The sequence below is a fragment of the Delphinus delphis genome, chromosome 12, assembly GCF_949987515.2.
Source record: "Delphinus delphis chromosome 12, mDelDel1.2, whole genome shotgun sequence".
Lineage (NCBI taxonomy): Eukaryota > Metazoa > Chordata > Mammalia > Artiodactyla > Delphinidae > Delphinus > Delphinus delphis.
Genome location: NC_082694.2, coordinates 2,061,436 through 2,080,478, shown reverse-complemented (window position 1 = coordinate 2,080,478; position 19,043 = coordinate 2,061,436). Strand labels below are relative to the sequence as shown.

General features: G+C 41.6%; 1 protein-coding gene across 10 annotated transcripts in view; it reads left to right on the top strand.

The window, feature by feature from the left end:
* CCDC138 (coiled-coil domain containing 138) overlaps nucleotides 1–19,043 on the top strand; it is a 48,701-nt gene that overhangs the window by 6,753 nt on the left and 22,905 nt on the right. For 9 of the 10 annotated variants that reach the window (XR_009521494.2, XM_060027186.1, XM_060027185.1 and 6 more), the window contains 6 exons: nucleotides 928–1,086; nucleotides 3,861–3,980; nucleotides 6,811–6,888; nucleotides 7,002–7,109; nucleotides 9,585–9,749; nucleotides 14,957–15,073. Coding sequence is in view for 9 of the 10 variants with exons in the window: in XM_060027186.1 (XP_059883169.1) it covers nucleotides 928–1,086; nucleotides 3,861–3,980; nucleotides 6,811–6,888; nucleotides 7,002–7,109; nucleotides 9,585–9,749; nucleotides 14,957–15,073 (747 nt within the window). In the remaining variant the exon portion in view is untranslated. Of the gene's footprint in view, nucleotides 1–927; nucleotides 1,087–3,860; nucleotides 3,981–6,810; nucleotides 6,889–7,001; nucleotides 7,110–9,584; nucleotides 9,750–14,956; nucleotides 15,074–16,502; nucleotides 16,673–19,043 lie in introns of all 10 variants that reach the window. The other variant, XM_069541258.1, reaches the window with a different exon arrangement.

The following is a 19,043-nucleotide window of genomic DNA, read 5'->3' as shown; positions in this document are numbered from 1 at the left end:
GCAGTGGAGGGAGTAGAGCCCGTGGCGGGGAAAGGGGACCCGGAGGAGGTGGTGTCAGGGAGGCGAGGAAGGAGGGGACCAGAGTGCGATGCGTGAAACCAGGGCTGGAGCGGGACCTGCGGGTTCAGTGATTGGGCAGCTGGTTCAGTAGGGGACGTGGATTGAGGCCAGATGAAAGTATCAGTACATCGAGGAGTGACTGGGATGTCAAGAGGGCTCAGCAAACGTAGACAACATTTTAAAGAAGTTTGTGAGGAGGGGAGGCCAGTGGGCGGGATCCAGAGAGATTTCATTTCTGATGCGATGGGAGTGTTGGAAATAATAGAGCACTGAGTGGCAGCAGTCTCCCCAGGAGGCAGAGGCAGTGGGAGGCCGGCCTCCCTTTGTAAGGCTGCGTCCTCGCGCTGTCTTCTGTTCCCCCGTGAAGGCAGAGACCGGCTGCCTGCACAGAGGCTGGAGGAGGTGATGGATTCGGGGTGGAGGGTGGAGAAGGTTTGCGTAGGCACCGTGGGGAATGCGGGGAGGTGGGAGAGGATCTCTGGGCCGCACGGGAGTGCCTCTTCAGGTATGAGGCTTTCTCCAGGGGAGCTCAGCTGGCATCGGGGCAGGGAAGGTGGCTGGAGGGCATCCCAGGCGATGGGAAGGGGAGGGGTGGCGGGCATCCCGGCGGGCGCGGGGAGGTCCGCGGTGCTCACCTTGCTTGCGCCCCAAATTCTCTCGAGTCCTTGCAGTGGAATCTCACTGGTGGATCCTGCAAAGTACAGGGTTATCTGCATGCCGGTCTGGTTGTTGCTGCATCTGCGCTCACTTGGTTCCCATGCGTCCGAAACGCCGTTCGATTGAGCTGCCATCTCAATGAATGAGACTCACTTGTACCGCTGGTACGTGTGCTTCTGAAAAACACTAAACTCTGCCCTTTCTATGCAGTGTGGAACTGCAGCACAACAGCAATTTGCTGAAGAGCTTCAAAAGCGAGAACGTTTTCTGGCTGAGAGAGAAGAGCTGCTTTTCAGACATGAAAGTGCCTTGAATAAAATTAAAGGTGTCAAAGAAGAGGTTATCACAAGGTTCCAGACCTTGAAGGAGGTAAGCGCATGGCGCTGACTTTAGCGGGCAGGGCCCTCCTCCTCTGGTTTGGGCTCCCTACTCGTTCGCATTTGCACATTTGCTCAGCCTTCCCGCCCTCACATTTTTCCTGGACCAGTTGAAGGTGGGTTGCAAAAATCAAGACCCAGCACCCTAAGTCCTTCTTCCGTGCTGTGAATTGCCTCAGAAATGAGGGTGTTCTCCACACCACCGTTGAACAGGAAATGCATGCTAATTATATAATTTAACTTAAAATACATACACAGTCCACGCTTACTTTCCCAGTGGGTCCCCAAATTGTCTTTTATTGCTTTTTGTTTTGTTCTCTGATCAAGGAACTAGACAAAATGCAGGCAAATCTCATTGGTTTCTCTGCATCTAGAGCAATCCACGTCACCATTTTTGCTTTTTCTGAGGCTTTTCTTTGAAAACTTTTGGCCTGTAGTCTTAAAGAGTGTGTCTTATTCTGTATTTGCCTGATTGTTTCCTAATGTTTATATTCAGATTAAATATTTTTATCGAGACTGTCAGGTAGGTTGTACGGTATTGTTCTTTGTTTCCTATCGAGAGATGGGTTACTATACGTGCAACTTATATAGAGGAGAATGTACTATTTGTTTTGAAAGTGCATGCAGTCTCGCGATGGGTGCCGTGATCAAGAAAAAGAGTAGTCCCGGCCCCCAGGGTTCCCACGTGCTCCTCGTAGCTATCCGTCCCCCCCGACCTCCCCGCACCCCCCAGCAAGCACCCTCCCCCCCTCCCACTTTGCTGTCACCCCGCAGGTTTCTGAGTCTGTTCCTCTCTCCAGTCCTTTTCTTGTGCACCCTTCAGATTTGATCACGGGATCACAGTTTCTTCTTTCATTTCCATGTTGCAGTTGATCTTGTCTAGAGAATTGTTTTATTTCTGGCATTTTAAAGTTCTAAATTTTCCAATTATTTTCAATTTTTCTCATGAGAATTTCTGTCTTTCCATTTGCATTCATTGGCATTTGGAATTCAGTTAAAAATACCACTCTAGATCACCTAAGGGTTGGCATTTTTCTTGAAACCTAATCACATTCTTCTGGTTTTTTGTATGTGCGGTGAGTTTGGGATTGTCTTTGGGACCTTTTGGATATTATTAATTTTGTATAGATTCTGGATCCTTTCATAACACTCTGGAGAATGTTGGTTGTATGTGTTCATTTCCTAAGCAGTGAGCCCAGTGGGTTGAGGCTGAGTGTTTTCTCACCGTGTGGGCTGTGCCCCCCTCGCTCGGTTTCCAAAGCCTGTGCTGTTGCTCTGGAGCCTGTCATGCAGGGGGTTCTCAGCCTTTGCTGTGATGCTCTGGGTCTTTAAGGTGCCTACACACAGTGGGGCTGTTTCTAAACTGAACTCCTGTCTCTGCCCCTTTGCTCTGCTGCTTTCGCCGGCTCAGGGCTGATCCAGATTTGAGCACAGTCCTTGGCTCCTGGGGTCCCCTCTTCCTGGTTTCCCAGCCCTGAAAAGCAGTTTCTCTCCAATTAGCAGTGTCTGGGGCCTGCCCTGGGGCAAGACTGCAAGGGAAAACGAAACCCAGGAAACTTCAGCCCCTTGATGGTTTCTTCTCCAGGTTTTCCCTCCTTTCTACTATTCCCTGCTTTTGTTTCCCTTTGACATTCCTTAGGTAGTTGCTTTTTGTGTTTTGTGTACGGTTTTTAGTTGTAATTAGTTGTAATCGGTAAGAGAGGCAGAGTGCAGTGGGGCTTATCCCTCTGGAAATGGAACCCACGTCATACATTTTTAATCTCTTCTGGAGGTGGAAGATTTGTACAGTGAGAATGTTAATCTAATTTTTAAAATACATATAGTATATGTGACCATATCCTAAGTTATTTAAGGAGTCATTTAATGTAATAAAGTTGCATAAAGCTAATTTTTTTCACAAGCTTGGATTTTTAAACAGGGCAAAAGAATGAATGCTTGGATTCTCAGCGCTCTCCATCCAGTTTTAGCCTTGATATTTTGCTCTTTGGATTTGTATGCTACTTGTAATAAGTATAAAGCTAACTGCTTTATTTTAATGGGAACTAGATGATTACTTGAAAGAAGGAAATTAACTCAGTTTCTTGATTTCCTGTGGAAACTTGCTTGTTTTAATACATTACGCATAAATTTGAGAGTAAAAGGTGAAAGAAACTATATAAGTATTCACAATTTAAATCTAAAAGTGCTCTCATTTAAATGGAATTAGAGGGGAAATTGATTTTAATCATTTATAAAACTGGTTAAGGAAAGTCGAATAGTTTGGGTCTCAGGAAATTTTATTATGTATTTAAGTTTCTTGAGATGTACAATTTTAGCTAATTTATGAGAACAAGAAATTAGTTTGTTCTGTGGAATATTACTTCTACTCCACAAGGGTAATTTAAACCTTAAATTTTAATTCACAAAGCTATGAATAATTAACTAGTCTCTGAAAAGGATCAGAAATCCTTCATTGTTTTATCATTCCATGATGTCAAATAGAAATTATTTCAGTGTGTTTCTGTTGTGGATTTTTCTGAGCAGAAACAGAAAGTAGCCTTATTGCTAATTAATTTGTGTAATATGTTTTAATAGGTATTTAACATAGGCTTTTAATGCTTTGTTATTAGTTTGGTTGATTATACAGTTTTTATAAATCATTTGCATTATTAGTCGTTATGCTTAAATACACTGATTAAAGTCCATGTGATTCAAGGAGTTTTAATTTTTAATTAATTTATGTTCAGTGGCATTAGTGACATAGAATCTGTACTTTTTCCCTCCTAGCAACATGATGCAGAAGTTGAGCGCTTAACTGAAGTTCTTAAGGAAAGGAATAAAGAAAGCAGGAGGCTAAGGTCCTCTTTTGATGCATTGAAAGAATTGAATGATAGCTTAAAAAAACAGGTAAGACCTATTTTATCTATATTAGATTCTAAGACATTCTTAGAACTATATAGATTAACAAATTGTAAGTCAAAATCTTAGAACATATTCTGGCTAGAGAAAACCTTGATTATCTTTATTTGTTACCTTTATTATAAAATACTTCCAAATATAAATAAAGTATTATTAAGCTCTTGGTTTCTCATCATCTGTTCTGACAACCAGCTGAGACGTTTGACAACTTGAAATTTTTTAAACTATTAAGAGCAATGACTAGATTAAAAACAAGCAGAAGAAAACCTGCTAACCTGGGTACTTTAGGCGCTGGTTTGTAGCTTTGTGCTGTTCTTGCACCTGCTGTAACACACCACTCTTTGTTTTTGGAGTGTCTGTGATGTGTTGATCCTGTGCTGGGGAGTGTGAGCTCATGCCCACTGTGTCACGGTGCGCTGCCCTTACGTGTGTAAGTGGAGTGTGAGCTCACGCCCACTGTGTCACAGTGCGCTGCCCTTACGTGTGTAAGTGGAGTGTGAGCTCACGCCCACTGTGTCACGGTGCACTACCCTTACGTTTGTAAGTACTGTGGTTTAGCTCCGTGCTTAATAATACTCAAGTTGCACCAAATTCTTAGGAGTTGTACTTTTTTTTTTCACTTCCCTTTGCCAGTTTTTGCCTGAAAGACGTGAAAGTGACGGGCTCTGTGGAAGAGGGACAGGAGAGTGATTGTGTGTGTTCGTGGGGAGGGACGCATAGATGAGCAGAAGCAGGTGAAGCTCGTCACTTTAGTGGTTAAGGCCTTGGGCTGGGGAACTTCGTGGGTTCCAACATGTTGGTGAGCTCGTACTCTGAGAGAGAACTGGGCTCCTGGAATCCCTTGGCTAGCTGTGTGCTCTTCACTACTTGTTACGACCTTTCCCCTTGGCAGTGATAACTAGGTCCCCCATTTCTCACTTCACCTGATGACCTGGCTTCTCTGAATCAGGTCTAACCTCCCACAATTAGCGTGTGAACTTGACTCACGGTTGTCTGGAAGCCTCCTTATCCTGGAGAGACTGCCTTTTCCCATCACAGTCTCAGGCGAGCACTCTTTTTTGAGAAGGGTTTCTTTAACTGCTAGTATAGGTGCATTGTTGCCCATACCTGTCTCTTAGGTGGATATAATCCTTGATAATCTTGCGTGTGTTTGATGAGTGTGTGGTGACGGGAAGTGTGCATTATTACGAGTTTGAACCTATTGATAGGAGTGGGGAAAGGTTGGAAAATTCACAAGAGAGGCATGTGGGACATAATGAAGAAGTTTAACACGGGAGTTCCAAAAGTAGTTAATAAGGCAAAAATGTAATATGTGAAGAGGTGATATCCAAAGCTGGTGAAAGATGCCAACCTGTAGATTCTAAGATATTCTGTGAACCCTAAGCAGGGTAAATATTGAGGAAAACCATATAAGCACGCTATTTTAAGACACGAAGATTTTAGATAAAGATAAAATCAGAGAAAAATAAGACACCTTACCTTCAAAGAAGGAGCATAAGACTATTGGCTAACTTTTAAGGAGGAAATATCATGTACCTTATTTACATAAACAGAAAAAGAGAAATGCTCCCTTTCTTGTTGTATGAGGCCAGCATAACCTTGAAACGAAACCTGTCAAGAACATTACAAGAAAAAAAAAAAATGCAAGCCAGTCTCCCATGAGTACAGATGCAAAAATTTTTAATATCAGCAAATTGAATCCAGAGGTACACAAAAAGTATAATACAACTCAGTGGACTTGGTCCAGGAATACAGGGTCATTTATCATTTGAAAATTAACACATCATCTGATAAAAGGAGAAAAATCGTATAATTCCTTGATTTAAAATTCAGCACCAGCCCAAAGATAATAACTAGTAATAGAAGAGAACTTAATTCTCATAGAGTACTTACAAAAAAAAAAAAAAAAAACCAACTTCTGAATCACACTTAATGTAAGTTATTGAAATCTTTTCCCTTGAGATCAGAACAAGATAAAGGTGCTCACTGTTAACTGTTTTGTTGAACTTTGTGCTGAAGTCCTGGTCAGTGCAGTGAGGAAAGGAAAGTCAGGGTCTGGAAGGAAGAAATAAGAATTATCCTCCGATGACATGATTATGCACAGATGTAGTAAGTATCCAAGTGAGCATACAGACAAGTTATTAGAATTAAACAAATTTAGGAGAATCTTTGGGTATAAGCTCAGTATATGAAATATCAAGTGTATTTCTGTATATCAACAATAATCAAGTAGTGAATGTTTATTGAAAGATACTATGGGTAGTAGCATCAAAAAGCATTGGCTATCCAGGAATAAATCTAAAGAGATTATACATGTATAAAACATGCATACTGAGGAGTGCAAAATGTTAATTAAAAGCAACTAAAGAGGACCGAAATAAGTTGAAGGCTATGTTATGTTCAGGGATGAGAAGACTCAATATGGTAAAGATGTCAGTTTTCCTAAATTAACAGATACATTTACTCCAATCGCAGTAATTCGTTATGGTGATATTTAATGATTGGTACATTTTTCTGTACATACATTATACTTCAATAAAAAGTTCAACTAAAAGACGTTTCCTATTAAAATGTATACGTGTAAGATGTTAGGAGACTTGCACATTTTTCATAGAATGAAGTAAACTTTCTTAGAAACTCTTAATGTTTTAGGACCAAATGGTGGTTTTAGCTGTGATCTTTAATCATGGACGCTACCTCTGTCTGTTATGTTATGTTGCTTGGTAACACAGACTAGATAAGATGGTACACTGGGAAAACTTCAGTAGGAAACTGGCTTGAGGTTTCTATTGAAATATCTAATGTTTTCCTACCTTAGTTAAATGAAGTAAGTGAAGAAAACAGGAAGTTGGAGGTTCAGGCTAAGAGAGTTCAAGCTCGTTTAGATAATTTACAGGTAAGGTACCTGCTCTTCTCTTGAGACACAAAGTGAAATTTAAAATGACTGCCTTTGGACTTTCTCACTTTTAATATAATTTTCTTTTAATTCACGGATATGTACTGTCACAGAGGAAGTGTGAGTTTATGACAATACAGAGATTGAAAGGAAATCCCCACGCCGCTCACGAAGCAAAAAGTTTAAAACAGGAAAAAGTACCAGTTTCAAAACCTCATAAGGTATGATATGATTTCTCCATTGGAAAGCCAGGACATTTTTCTCTTCCTTATTTTTTTTTCCCTTTAGCAAACATTCTTCTTAGTGTGAAAGGATTCACTGTGATCATTTCTTTGTAGAAAAGTATTGCTATAATATTTCAGATATGCTTTTGTTTGCAAAAACAAAACAAAACGTTTAGCTGCTAAGAATATTCATGTATAAGGCTTTTTGGGGACATGCATTTTCATTCCTCTTGGAAATGTAGCCAAGACTGGAATTTCTGGGTCATAAGGTAGAGGTGTATTTAATTTTGGGGGCAACTGCCAGTTTTCCAGAGTGGTCGCGCCATGCATACTCCTGCCAGCAATGTGTGTGACAACTTGGCTAAAAAGTTTGCTGTCAGCTTTTATGGCACCAAAAAACATTTGGTGTTTTCAGTCTTTCTTATTTTGACCTTTGCAGTGGATGGGTAGTGATACCTCACTGGGCTTCAGTGGTTTTGATAAATGCTGTAGTTTTTCATAAAGTGAACTGGGCGGATGGCCTTGTTTAAGGATGGCAACGGGAGCCCCAGCAGCAGAGGCAGGAGCTGCCGTGGGACGGGCACCGTCTGGCCTGTGACGGGCCGGCGCAGATCAAGCAGGAGCCACCGCGCTCCCAGCCCTGCGCAGGGGTCCACGCACGGGACCTTCTCGACGGAAGGCCGGGGACCTCGTCCGTCCGCAGGGCCAGGCCTGGGGGAGCTGCTTGTGCCAAGCTCTCGGGGCCCCCGCTTGGCGGTGCTGCGGGGTGTCAGCAGGGAGGTGCCGCGGCTCTGGGCCGTGCTGCCGAGAGCACAGAGGACCTGGCCTGTGTCCCCTCCGGCACCTGCGGTGGGAGGTCATCTCGGGGCGGACTATCGACGTGGGGAGGATAGGGAGCCAAGCCCACAGCATCGCTGGCCCAGCCTCCGCGTGTCATCCAGGAGGAGCACGGCAGTCACAGCAAGGGTGGCATCACCGGCCGCGTGGCTCTCCCGGGGGCTCCAGGCCCAGGGCCCCCTTCTGACCTGCAGGGACCCCTCCTGGGCCCCACGTTGCACTCCCAATGGGGCTGCCCTAGCCTGTGGCCGCCCCGCCTGCCCTCACCTCTACCAGGCCCCGCTGTGCGCAGAGGGTTTAGTGGTTGGAAAAGATCGTACTTAACCCCCCCCCCCCGCCTCCTTTTTCCTGTCATGGATGCTGGCTGTGAAAAAAAAATTTTTTTTTAATTAATTAGTTTATTTTCTTTTTGGCTGCATTGGGTCTTTGTTGCTGCGCGTGGGCTTTCTCTAGTTGTGGCGAGCAGGGGCTACTCTTTGTTGCGGAGCACGGGCTTCTCCCTGCAGTGGCTTCTGTTGTTGCAGAGCACAGGCTCTAGGCATACGGACTTCAGTAGTTGTGGCATGCAGGCTCAGTAGTTGTGGCTCACGGGCTCTAGAGCACAGGCTCAGTAGTTGTGGCGCACAGGCTTAGTTGCTCTGCGGCATGTAGGATCTTCCCAGACCAGGGCTCAAACCCGTGTCCCCTGCATTGGCAGGCAGATTCCCAACCACTGCGCCACCAGGGAAGTCCCATGAAAAAAATTTTTTAATTAAAAACAAATAATAAAGTAAATTGGAAAAAGTGGAGATTTATACTCAGGTTAGTCAAGATGATTGCAGTTTTCATCAAAAGTTCCTATTTGAAGAAAATTGAGAAGGTTAAAAGTGACTCTTGGTCAGAATAGTATAACTTTGTTTTCATTCATCTGATTCTGTTTTTGTGGATTGCTGTCTGCTTAATTTTGCCTTTTTATTAATTTGCTTTTGTATTTCTCTGTCTAAAATTAAATCTAGCGTAGCTCCCGTTGAAGGAACATGTGTGATAAATGTTGAATTGAAGTGACTGAAAGTGATTTGAAGGAACACGGAAATCAGCTTAGTTGAATTTATAGTTTTTTCATGGCAGTTTGCTCTTGTTTTCCTCCCATTTTGGTGGACTCTCAGAGAACAGGATTTCCAGGAAAAATTTTTCATACCTATTTATAGAATGTTACGGTGTAAAGGAAAAAGAAGATATGAAGTTTCATGGTGGAAATTGTTTAGCTTTTGAGACCTTTAAATTTGTTCAAATCTGTTAGTTTTGGTGGCTCATGCTCTTGAGTTAAGGCCAATTTTACTCTTCTCCATTATCAAACTTGGGTAAAGAATTTTAATGAAAATTCTCTCTTTTGGTTATAAGGTGCAGTTCTTTCAAATTTCCTTGTTATGGTGGGTTTCTCCCCTTCTGTCAACCAGCATTTAACATGTTTCTAATATTAATTAGAGATATTTGATTTGGAATTTCTTTCATTTGGAGAAGATTTGTCATCCAATACATGTTTTAGTGTTTTAGATAAATTATGCCATAATCACTTACCAAATTTAAAACTTGCCTTTGAAGTTTTAGGAGGCTGTGAATTGAAAGAAGTGCTTGCTTTATTTTTTTTGCATATAGGTACCACTTAATGGACAAGTTTATGAACTTTTAACTGTCTTCATGGACTGGATTTCGGATCATCACCTTAGCAAATTGAAACATGAAGAATCTGGAATGGATGGTGAAAAGGCACTACCCACATTTGCTTCTCAGAGAAATGATATTCAGGAGAAGTGTGTGAAGGTTTGTTTTTTAATTTGAAATATATGACTCGGTAGACACGAAGATTGAAAGAGTGGTACATTTTACAAGAGAAAAAATATTGAAAGTATTTTTGATAGAAAGTCGATTATACCAATAGTCAGTTCTAAAAAGATTCATTTCAGACTTAATTCAAATTAATTCATACTAAAAAAAAAATTAATTCATACTTATATTTTTTGTAACATGATGGAAATTTCTTTTTAAAGGCAGACCAGAAATTGAAAACCTACTCCAAAAATGGCAAAATAATTGTGTATCAGAGTTAGGCAGATAATCAGTGATAGGAACAATTCCTGATACACATCATTTTAGGATCCAAATCCCACTAAAATAATTTTATTTTGCCTTTTGTCATGAAGGGTTAAATAGTATTTTCAAGGGGCTTTTCATTAACAAAGAGCAATGACCATTTTCTTAAATTACAGACATTAATTTGGATATCGATACTCAGGATTTCCAGTCAGTATAAATTGTCATTAGAGATTGACGGTTGCATTCTACAAGAAATACATTAAAACTCTGAAGAGTGGATATCTAAAGTTGTTTGTTTGGTTTAACGAATTAATAAATACAGGCCAGGGTTTCATTTGAGGAAATTATTTCCGGTTTTCATCCTTACCTAAAAAGCTTCTTCTAAATGCTTTTTGTGCTAGGCAGGATAATGGTCCCGGAGATGTTCATAACCTAAGCCCTGGAACCTGTCAGTGTGTCACATTTACATGGAAAAAGTAAATTAAGGTTACTAATCAGCTGACCCTCAAGTAGAGATTAATCAGGATGATCTGAGTGGGTCCAGTAATCACGTGAGCACTTCAGGCCAGACAAAAGAGGCAGAAGAGTAGGTGAGACACTCAGTGCATCCTCGCATCCCCAGTGGCTTTGAAGATGAGGAAGAGGGGGCTTCCCTGGTGCCGCAGGGGTTGAGAGTCCGCCTGCCAATGCGGGGGACACGGGTTCGTGCCCCGGTCCGGGAAGATCCCACATGCCGCGGAGCGGCTGGGCCCGTGAGCCATGGCCGCTGAGCCTGCGCGTCCGGAGCCCGTGGTCCGCAACGGGAGAGGCCACTGTGGGAGAGGCCCGCGTACCGCAAAAAAAAAAAAAAAGTGAAGTTTGAGTCAAAACATTTTTTTAAACTTTCATGCTTCAAACTATACTATCGTGAGAGTCAAAGGCAACCCAATGAATGGAAAAAATATTTTTCAAATCAGATCTGATAAGGAACTTCCTTCCATCTTGAGTATTTAAACAAAAAGACCTTACAACTTAGTAATTAAAGACAGCCTGATTGAAAATGCTCAGTGCACCTGAATAGACGGTTCTCTAACACTCACCCAAATGGTCGATAGGCGTGTCCGACGACGCTCAGCAACGTTAGTGATTTGGGGAATGCAAATCCGGGTCCCTTTGTTTTGTCACTTCACACCCCCTGGGATGGCTAAAATAAAAGAGCCAGAGAATCTCAAGCATTGACGAAGATGTGAAGAAATCGGAACTCTCGTGCGCTGCTGGTGAAAATGTAAAAAGGTGTGGTAGGAACTTTGGAAAGTAGCCCTGCAGTTCCTGGAAGATGAAACGTGGGTTTACCAAGCGAGTCCGCTGTTCCACTCTGAGGCGTGTACTCAAGAGAAACGCAGACGTGTGCGCACATAGATTCATACGTGGATGTTCATGGCAGCATGACGCACGATAGCCAACACGTGGAGCCAGCCCAGATGCCCGTCAGCTGACAGGTGGCTCAGTAAAATGGTGTATGTAGATTGTGGAATGTAACTTGGTGGTAAAAGGGGATGAGGTATCCATGCATACTACAGCGTGAGTGAAGTTTGAAAATACTGGAAGTGAAAGAAGCAAGTCACAAAAGACCACATATTGTGTGATTCCATTTATATGAAAATCCTGGAACCGTGTAAATCAGTGTAGAGAAAGTAGCCGAGTGGTTGTGAGGACAGGATGCTGAGATGCCTGCTAACGGTTAGGGTTCTTGGGGGGGAGGGTGATGGAAATGTTCTCAAACGGATTCTCACGATGGTTTCACAACTCGCTGAATATACTGAAAATCACTGAGTTGTACCCTTTACATGGGTGACTCGTATGGTGTGTGAATTATATCTCACTAAAACGATTACCGGCAAATTCACCACCGCCGCCGTGAAAGGCAGGAAGGACACCAGGCCCACACGAGGCGCTCTTGCTCCTGGCGTCCCCTGGGTCCGTAGACCTGGGACACTCCGCCTCCTCCCCCTCCCCTCGCTTCCCTTCCCCAGCTTCATGCTGGTAACCTCACACTTCTGATTTTCCTGCGTGCTTCCCTGTGTTATGTACTTTGTTTGTGACAGAAGCACTTTATACATAGTTCTGTGTACTTTATCTTGTATACCTATGTGTGGTCCCAGTTGAAAGATTTCTCTCTGCAACGGAAGACTTTCCTTCCTCACCAGTTTTAAATACTGTAATTTAAGGGTGGGGGAATTAAGAATACAAAATGTTCCTGTGACTATGACCTTAACAGAGTAGGTGGTTATCAAATTCTGTTCATCCACAAAAGTACTCAATTTCGGATGTCTGTAAGTTTTCAGTTTTGCTTGAAATTTCATTCTAGAAAATAACTAAGACTAGGAGGAAATTAATGAAGAGCTTTCAGGAGAAAATAGCGTCAGGTTTATGCTTTGAAAGGGTCGTGTCTTCTGTGATGCGGCAAGAGGGTCGAAGAGATGCAAGAGTGGGTCTGGAGGACACTTAGGAAACGCAGGTGGTTCAGGGGAAGGACAGTGTGGCTGTGAGCTGGAAATGGGCCGTCTAGAGAATGTTTAGGGGGGAAGATTGACGAGACTGGTGATGGATCCCGTATAAAAGGTGGGCTCCCAGGGTTGGCACCCAGGCTCCTGACTTTGCACCGGGATGAACGTTGGTCGCGTTCACTGCAAGTAGGAAATACTACACGAGATCTGGGTTTGAGCTTCCACTGTTGGTAAGGTAGTTTTAGATGAGTTGAGTTGCAGACACTGGAGTGCGTGTGTGGGTGTGGGTGTGGGTGTAGGTGTGGCTCCGGGGGCTGGGGCTCTGCGGAGAGGCCCGAGCTGGGCGTGTGGACATGGGGGTTGTGAGTCCGGACTGGCTAGCGCTGAGTCGAGGAACTCCGGTATTTAATGGTCAGGTGAATGAGGACCAGCCAGCAGGAGAGAATGGTAGTGGCCCGAGAAGTAGAGGAGAGCTGGGTGTCGCTGGAGAAGTTGGTGACACAGAAGCCAGGGTGGGGTGTTTCCGGAGGAGTGCGTAGGTCATATATGTCCTTCCAGACTCAGAGGTTTATCTTTATACCTTATTTGTCACATCTGGGGTCCAATTACATATGGTTCTATATCCTAGCTTTTATTATTTTTTTTTTTCAAACATTCTTTTCTTGCCATGTTTTTTTTACATCTTTATTGGAGTATAATTGCTTTACAATGGTGTGGTAGTTTCTGCTTTATAACAGAGTGACTCAGTTATACATATACATATGTTCCCATTATCTCTTCCCTCTTGCGTCTCCCCCCCTCCCCCATCCCTATCCCACCCCTCTAGGTGGTCACAAAGCACCGAGCTGATCTCCCTGTGCTATGCGGCTGCTTCCCACTAGCTATCTGTTTTATGTTTGGTAGTGTATATATGTCCATGCCACTCTCTCACTTTGTCACAGCTTACCCTTCCCCCTCCCCATATCCTCAAGTCTATTCTCTAGTAGGTCTGTGTCTTTATTCCCGTCTTACCCTAGGTTCTTCATGACATTTTTTCCCCCTTAGATTCCATATATATGTGTTAGCCTACGGTATTTGTCTTTCTCTTTCTGACTTACTTCACCCTGTATGACACACTCTAAGTCCATCAACCTCACTACAAATAACTCAATTTAAAAACTCTGCTGAAAGTAGGCATAGAGGGAACTTTCCTCAACATAATAAAGGCCATATATGACAAACCCACAGCCAGCATCGTCCTCCATGGTGAAAAACTGAAACCATTTCCACTAAGATCAGGAACAAGACAAGGTTCCCCACTCTCACTACTATTATTCAACATAGTTTTGGAAGTTTTAGCCACAGCAATCAGAGAAGGAAAAGAAAAAAAAAGAATCCAAATCGGAAAAGAAGAAGTAAAGCTGTCACTGTTTGCAGGTGACATGATACTATACACAGAGAATCCTAAAGATGCCACCAGAAAAGTACTAGAGCTAATCAGTGAATTTGGTAAAGTAGCAGGATACAAAATTAATGCACAGAAATCTCTTGCATTCCTATACACTAATGATGAAAAATCTGAAAGAGAAATTAAGGAAACACTCCCATTTACCATTGCAACAAGAAGAATAAAATACCTAGGAATAAACCTACCTAAGGAGACAAAAGACCTGTATTCAGAAAACTATAAGACACTGGTGAAAGAAATTAAAGATGATACCAACAGATGGAGAGATATACCATGTTCTTGGATTGGAAGAATCAACATTGTGGAATGACTCTACTACCCAAAGCAATCTACAGATTCAATGCAATCCCTATCAAACTACCACTGGCATTTTTCACAGAACTAGAATGTATCGCTATGGTCTTAATCTTTCAGCAAAATGACATACTGTTGAAGCAGCGTTCATAAATACCTTTTTTAAAGATTTGCATTATTTTTATAAGTTGACATTAATTAAGATATTTATGAAAGACAGACATATAAAGAGGAAAGTAAATATCACTCCAGTTACTGAAATCTCACTGTTAATATTTTTTAAAAATATCTTATCTCTTTCAATATAAATTCATACAGACATATTTTATGTAAGTGGAATCTTATTACACTTTTTGTAACCTGCTTTTATAACCCCAGAATATGCCATGGCAATAAATATAGATGCCATTATCATTTTTAATGGTTATATATGCACCATAAGTTTATTTAACCATTTAAGATTCAGGGTGTGTTTTTATAGGTTAGTCTTAAAATCCTAGATGTGCCATTACTGGGTCAAGGGCGTAGACACATAATGTTTCAAGTACATATTTCCTTATTGTATTACGTACGGTTTTAAAGTGAAGATTTTTTGTTAGAGAACTCTTCTTTCTTTTGGAAAAAGATAATTTTTGGAAAGTTGTGGTAATTGATTTCAGGCATCTAAAAATAGTGTGTGTTTGTATTTTCCATCATTTTATCTTTAGCTTTTGCCTGTGATGACAGAGCAGCTACAGTGGATGCCTTTTGTGAATGCCAAGCTTCACGAGCCTTTTGTAAAGTTTATATATTGGTCTCTAAGGCAGCTCGATGCCGGAACACAGGTAACTGGTGAACGGGAGTCTGTCTGCAAGTACAACCCTTTTGCTCTTGATCTTACTCTCGCACAGCTTTCCCCACACGTCCTGTTCTGTTTCGGGACTCTTCCTCGCCTCCATTGCTTTGTTCACCACTTTCTCTTCTTTCCTCTTTTACTATCCTATTTCTCAATGCTGTAGATCGGATTCAGGGTGTAACATTGCTTTTGAGTTTCAGAATTGTGTAATAAGGAGTTTCACTGCGTTAGGTTATTGTTGAAACCAACTGCCCGCCCCCCGCCTCATTATTTATTTTATAGTTTTTCATATTCTTCTGAAGGTAACAGAAATTGGTTTTTTGTCTGTATGCCAGTAAACACACACTAGCTAAATGGAACAGTGATTATTAGGATAACCTAATCAAAGAGGGAAAATTATTCCAGCATCTTAGAAAATGAAGGCTAGGTGTTACCAGCTCACGTAAGGGTTATTTAATCCAAATATGACGTGCATATATAACCAATTGTGCTATGAGTTGTAGTAGGTTTGTAAAATGTTACTTTCCCAGTTAGTATTGATAAAAGCTGTTACAGCTTTCATTTGGTTAAAAATGGAGAAAAACAAATTAGTGCTCGGGTAGCTTACTCTTGGTCCTGTGGAGCTCAGGAAGCACACGGCTAAACTAGTAAGTGCAGGACTGGTGGTTAAGTAGTGGGATGGTTGAGGTTTAGGGAAAATGGCTTTCTGAGGATTTCCTAAATATTTTGCCTTCGTGGCGCACATGAGCGAGTACGTGAGCACGTGTGCGCGTGCACACGTGCAAGCACATACACACACATACACACAGTTGACCTTAACTGTGTGTCTCACCAAAGTTATAGAAATTAGCTGGTCGGTTAATGTCACTGTTGACTTTGCTGTTCACGTGATGGTTTCTGAGAAAGGTCGGCTGAATGCTTGCTCTCAGCCGCAAAAGGCTAGACTCACAGAATTGAGTGAAACTTTGTTTTATCTTCCTTCCAGAAGAGTCTTCTCATTTTTCTTCAGATAATTTGTACTCTGTTCTTGTCTTCAGATCGCCACTCAGCACCACTCTGTGTGCACTGCCAGCCTGCACCCACTTTCTAGTGAAAAGTAGCATTCTTGCCACTCTCCCATTCGTTTGGTCAACATTTACTGATGGGTTTTTAACATTTCAGTTTTAACAATTGTCTAATTGCAAGTACCTTTTTAAAAATTAAGCTTTTTATTTTGAGATAGTTGTAGATTCACTTGTATTCATAAGAAATAATAGAGCGATCACTTGTTTCCATTTCCGCAAAGGTGACATACTCCAAAACTAGTTGCAGTACCACAACCATGATACTGACATGGCTATAGTCAAGGTAACAGAAGAGTTTCATCACCATGAAGGTTTCTTATGTTGCTTTTTTAATATATAGACTTTATTTTTTAGAGCGAATTTAGGTTCACAGCGAAATGGAGCACAGAGAGTTTCCGTAAACCCCTGCCCCCACACGTGCACAGCCTCCTCACTACCAGCGTCCCACCAGATGGGACCTTTGTCACAGTCGATGGATCTGCACGTGCACGTCATCATCACCACAGTGTGAGGTTCACATCAGGGTCAGTCTCGCTGTTGTACGTTCTCTGGGTTTTGACAAATGTATCAGGGCATGTAACCGTCATTGTACAGAATAATTTGATACAAAAAATCGTTTGCCCTAAAAATCCTCTGTGTTGTGCCTATTCTTGCCTTCCCCCAACCCCTGACTCCTGGAAACCACCAGTCCATTTACTGTCTGCAGAGTTTTGCCTTTTCCAGAATGTCGTAGAGCTGGAACCATACAGTGTGTACCCTTTTCAGATTGGCTTCTTTCACCTAGTCATATGTGTTTAAGGTTCCTCCCTGTCTTTTCATGGCTTGATAACCCTTTTCTTTTTAGCCCTGAATAATATTCCATTGCCTGGATAGACCACAGTTTATCTGTCCATCACCTACTGACAGATATGTTGGTTGCTTCCAAGTTTTGGCAATTATGAATAAAGTTGCTATCACATCCATGTGCAGGTTTCTGTGTGGATATAAGTTTTCAACTCCTTTGGGTAAATATCAAGGAGCATGATTATTGGATAGTATGGTAAGAATATACTTTTTTTTTTTTTAAGCAACTACAAGCTGTCTTCCAAAGTGGCTGCGCTATTCTGCATTCCCACCAGCAGTGATGAGAGTTCCTGTTGCTTCACATCCTCGCCGGCACTCAGTGTTGTTTGTGTTCTGGGTTTTGGCCCTTCTAATAGTGTGTAGCAGTATCTCACGGTGGTTTTAATTTGCGTCTCCCTGATGACATATGATGTGGAGCATCTTATGTTTGCCTGACGTCTGTATATCTTCTTTGGTGAGGTGTCCAGGTCCTTTGTGCACTTTCTAATTGGGTTGTGTATTCTCTTATTGCTGAGTTTTTAGAGTTCTTTGTATATTTGGATAACAGTCTTGTATCAGATGTGTCTTTTGCACACACTTTTGCATAAGTCCAGCTTATCAGTTATTTTTCACGGATCGTGCCTTTGGTGTTGTATCTAAAAAGTGATCACCGTACCCAAGGTGTTGTTACACCCTCTTGGAGAATTGACCCATTCATCACTATGTGATGCCCCTCCTGTCCCTGGTAACTTTCCCTGCTCTGAAGCCTGTTTTGTCTGAAAGTAAGATTTCAAAGCTCTTCCAGCTTTCCTGTGATTACTGTCAGCATGGTATATCTTTCTTTATCCATTTGTTGAATACTTTTAATCTGTATGTGCCTTTAGATTTAAAGTGGGTTTCTTGTACACAGTGTATAGGGATCTTCTGTTACAGTCTCTTGTATTTGGTGTGTTTTGACTGTTGTTATTTAGAGTGATTATTGATACTGTTCGGTTAATATTTACCCAAGTTGTCAGTTTTCTTTTTGTTGGCATTGTTCTTTGTTCTTCTGCTCTTTTCCTTTCTTTTGTGGCTTTAACTGGACATATGATAGTCTACTTTCCATCCTTTTTAGCATGTCAATTGTACTACTTTTTTAACTTTTTTTAGTGGTTGAGTACCTTATTAGAACAAAATATTCCTCATTCTTTCCTTCTGTGTTTCATTGCTGTCATTCATTACCCCTATACATAAGCACACACACGTGTGTATATATGTTATACACACATGCACATATAAACACACATGCATACATAATCGAATACATTGTTGCTATTATTTTCAACAAACTGTTATCTGTTAGACCAATTAAGAATAAGAAAAATAAGTGTTTTTATTTTACCTGCACTTCTTCCTTCCCTAATGCTCTTACTTTATGCACATCCAAGTTTCCCAAGATACATAATTTCCTTCTCTCTAAAGAATTTTTGTTAGTATTTCTTGCAAGACAGGTCTACTGGTAACAAATTCCTTCAGTTTTTGTTGATCTGAGAAAATCTTTATTTCCGCTTCATTTCTGGTGGATAATTTTGCAGTATATAGAATTCTAAGTTGGCGGGTTTTTTTCCCTCAACAGTTTAAATATTTCCTTCTGCTCTCTTCGTGCTTATGTGGTTTTTGAAGAGAACCTCGATGTAATTCTTATCTTTGCTCTGCTATAGGTGAGTTGTTTTCTCCTCTGGCTTCTATTAGGATTCTTTTCATTAGCTTTTCTTTCCTTTCTTTTTTCCAGCTGCGCGACATGTGGGATCTTACTTCCCCCACCTGGAATTGAATCTGTGCCCCCTGCGGTGGAAGTGCACAGTCTTAACCACTGCATCACCAGGGAAGTCCCTAGCTTTTATTTTCTGTAGTTTATGATACACTTTGGTGTAGTGTTTTGTTTTATTTTTTCTTTTGCTACTTATCCTAGTTGGTGTTCTCTGAGCTTCCTGGTTCTGTGTTTTTGTTTCTGACATTAATTTGAGGGAGATTCTCAAGTCATTATTGCTTCAAGTACTCTGTTTCTTTTTCTCTTTTCCTTCTGGTATTCCC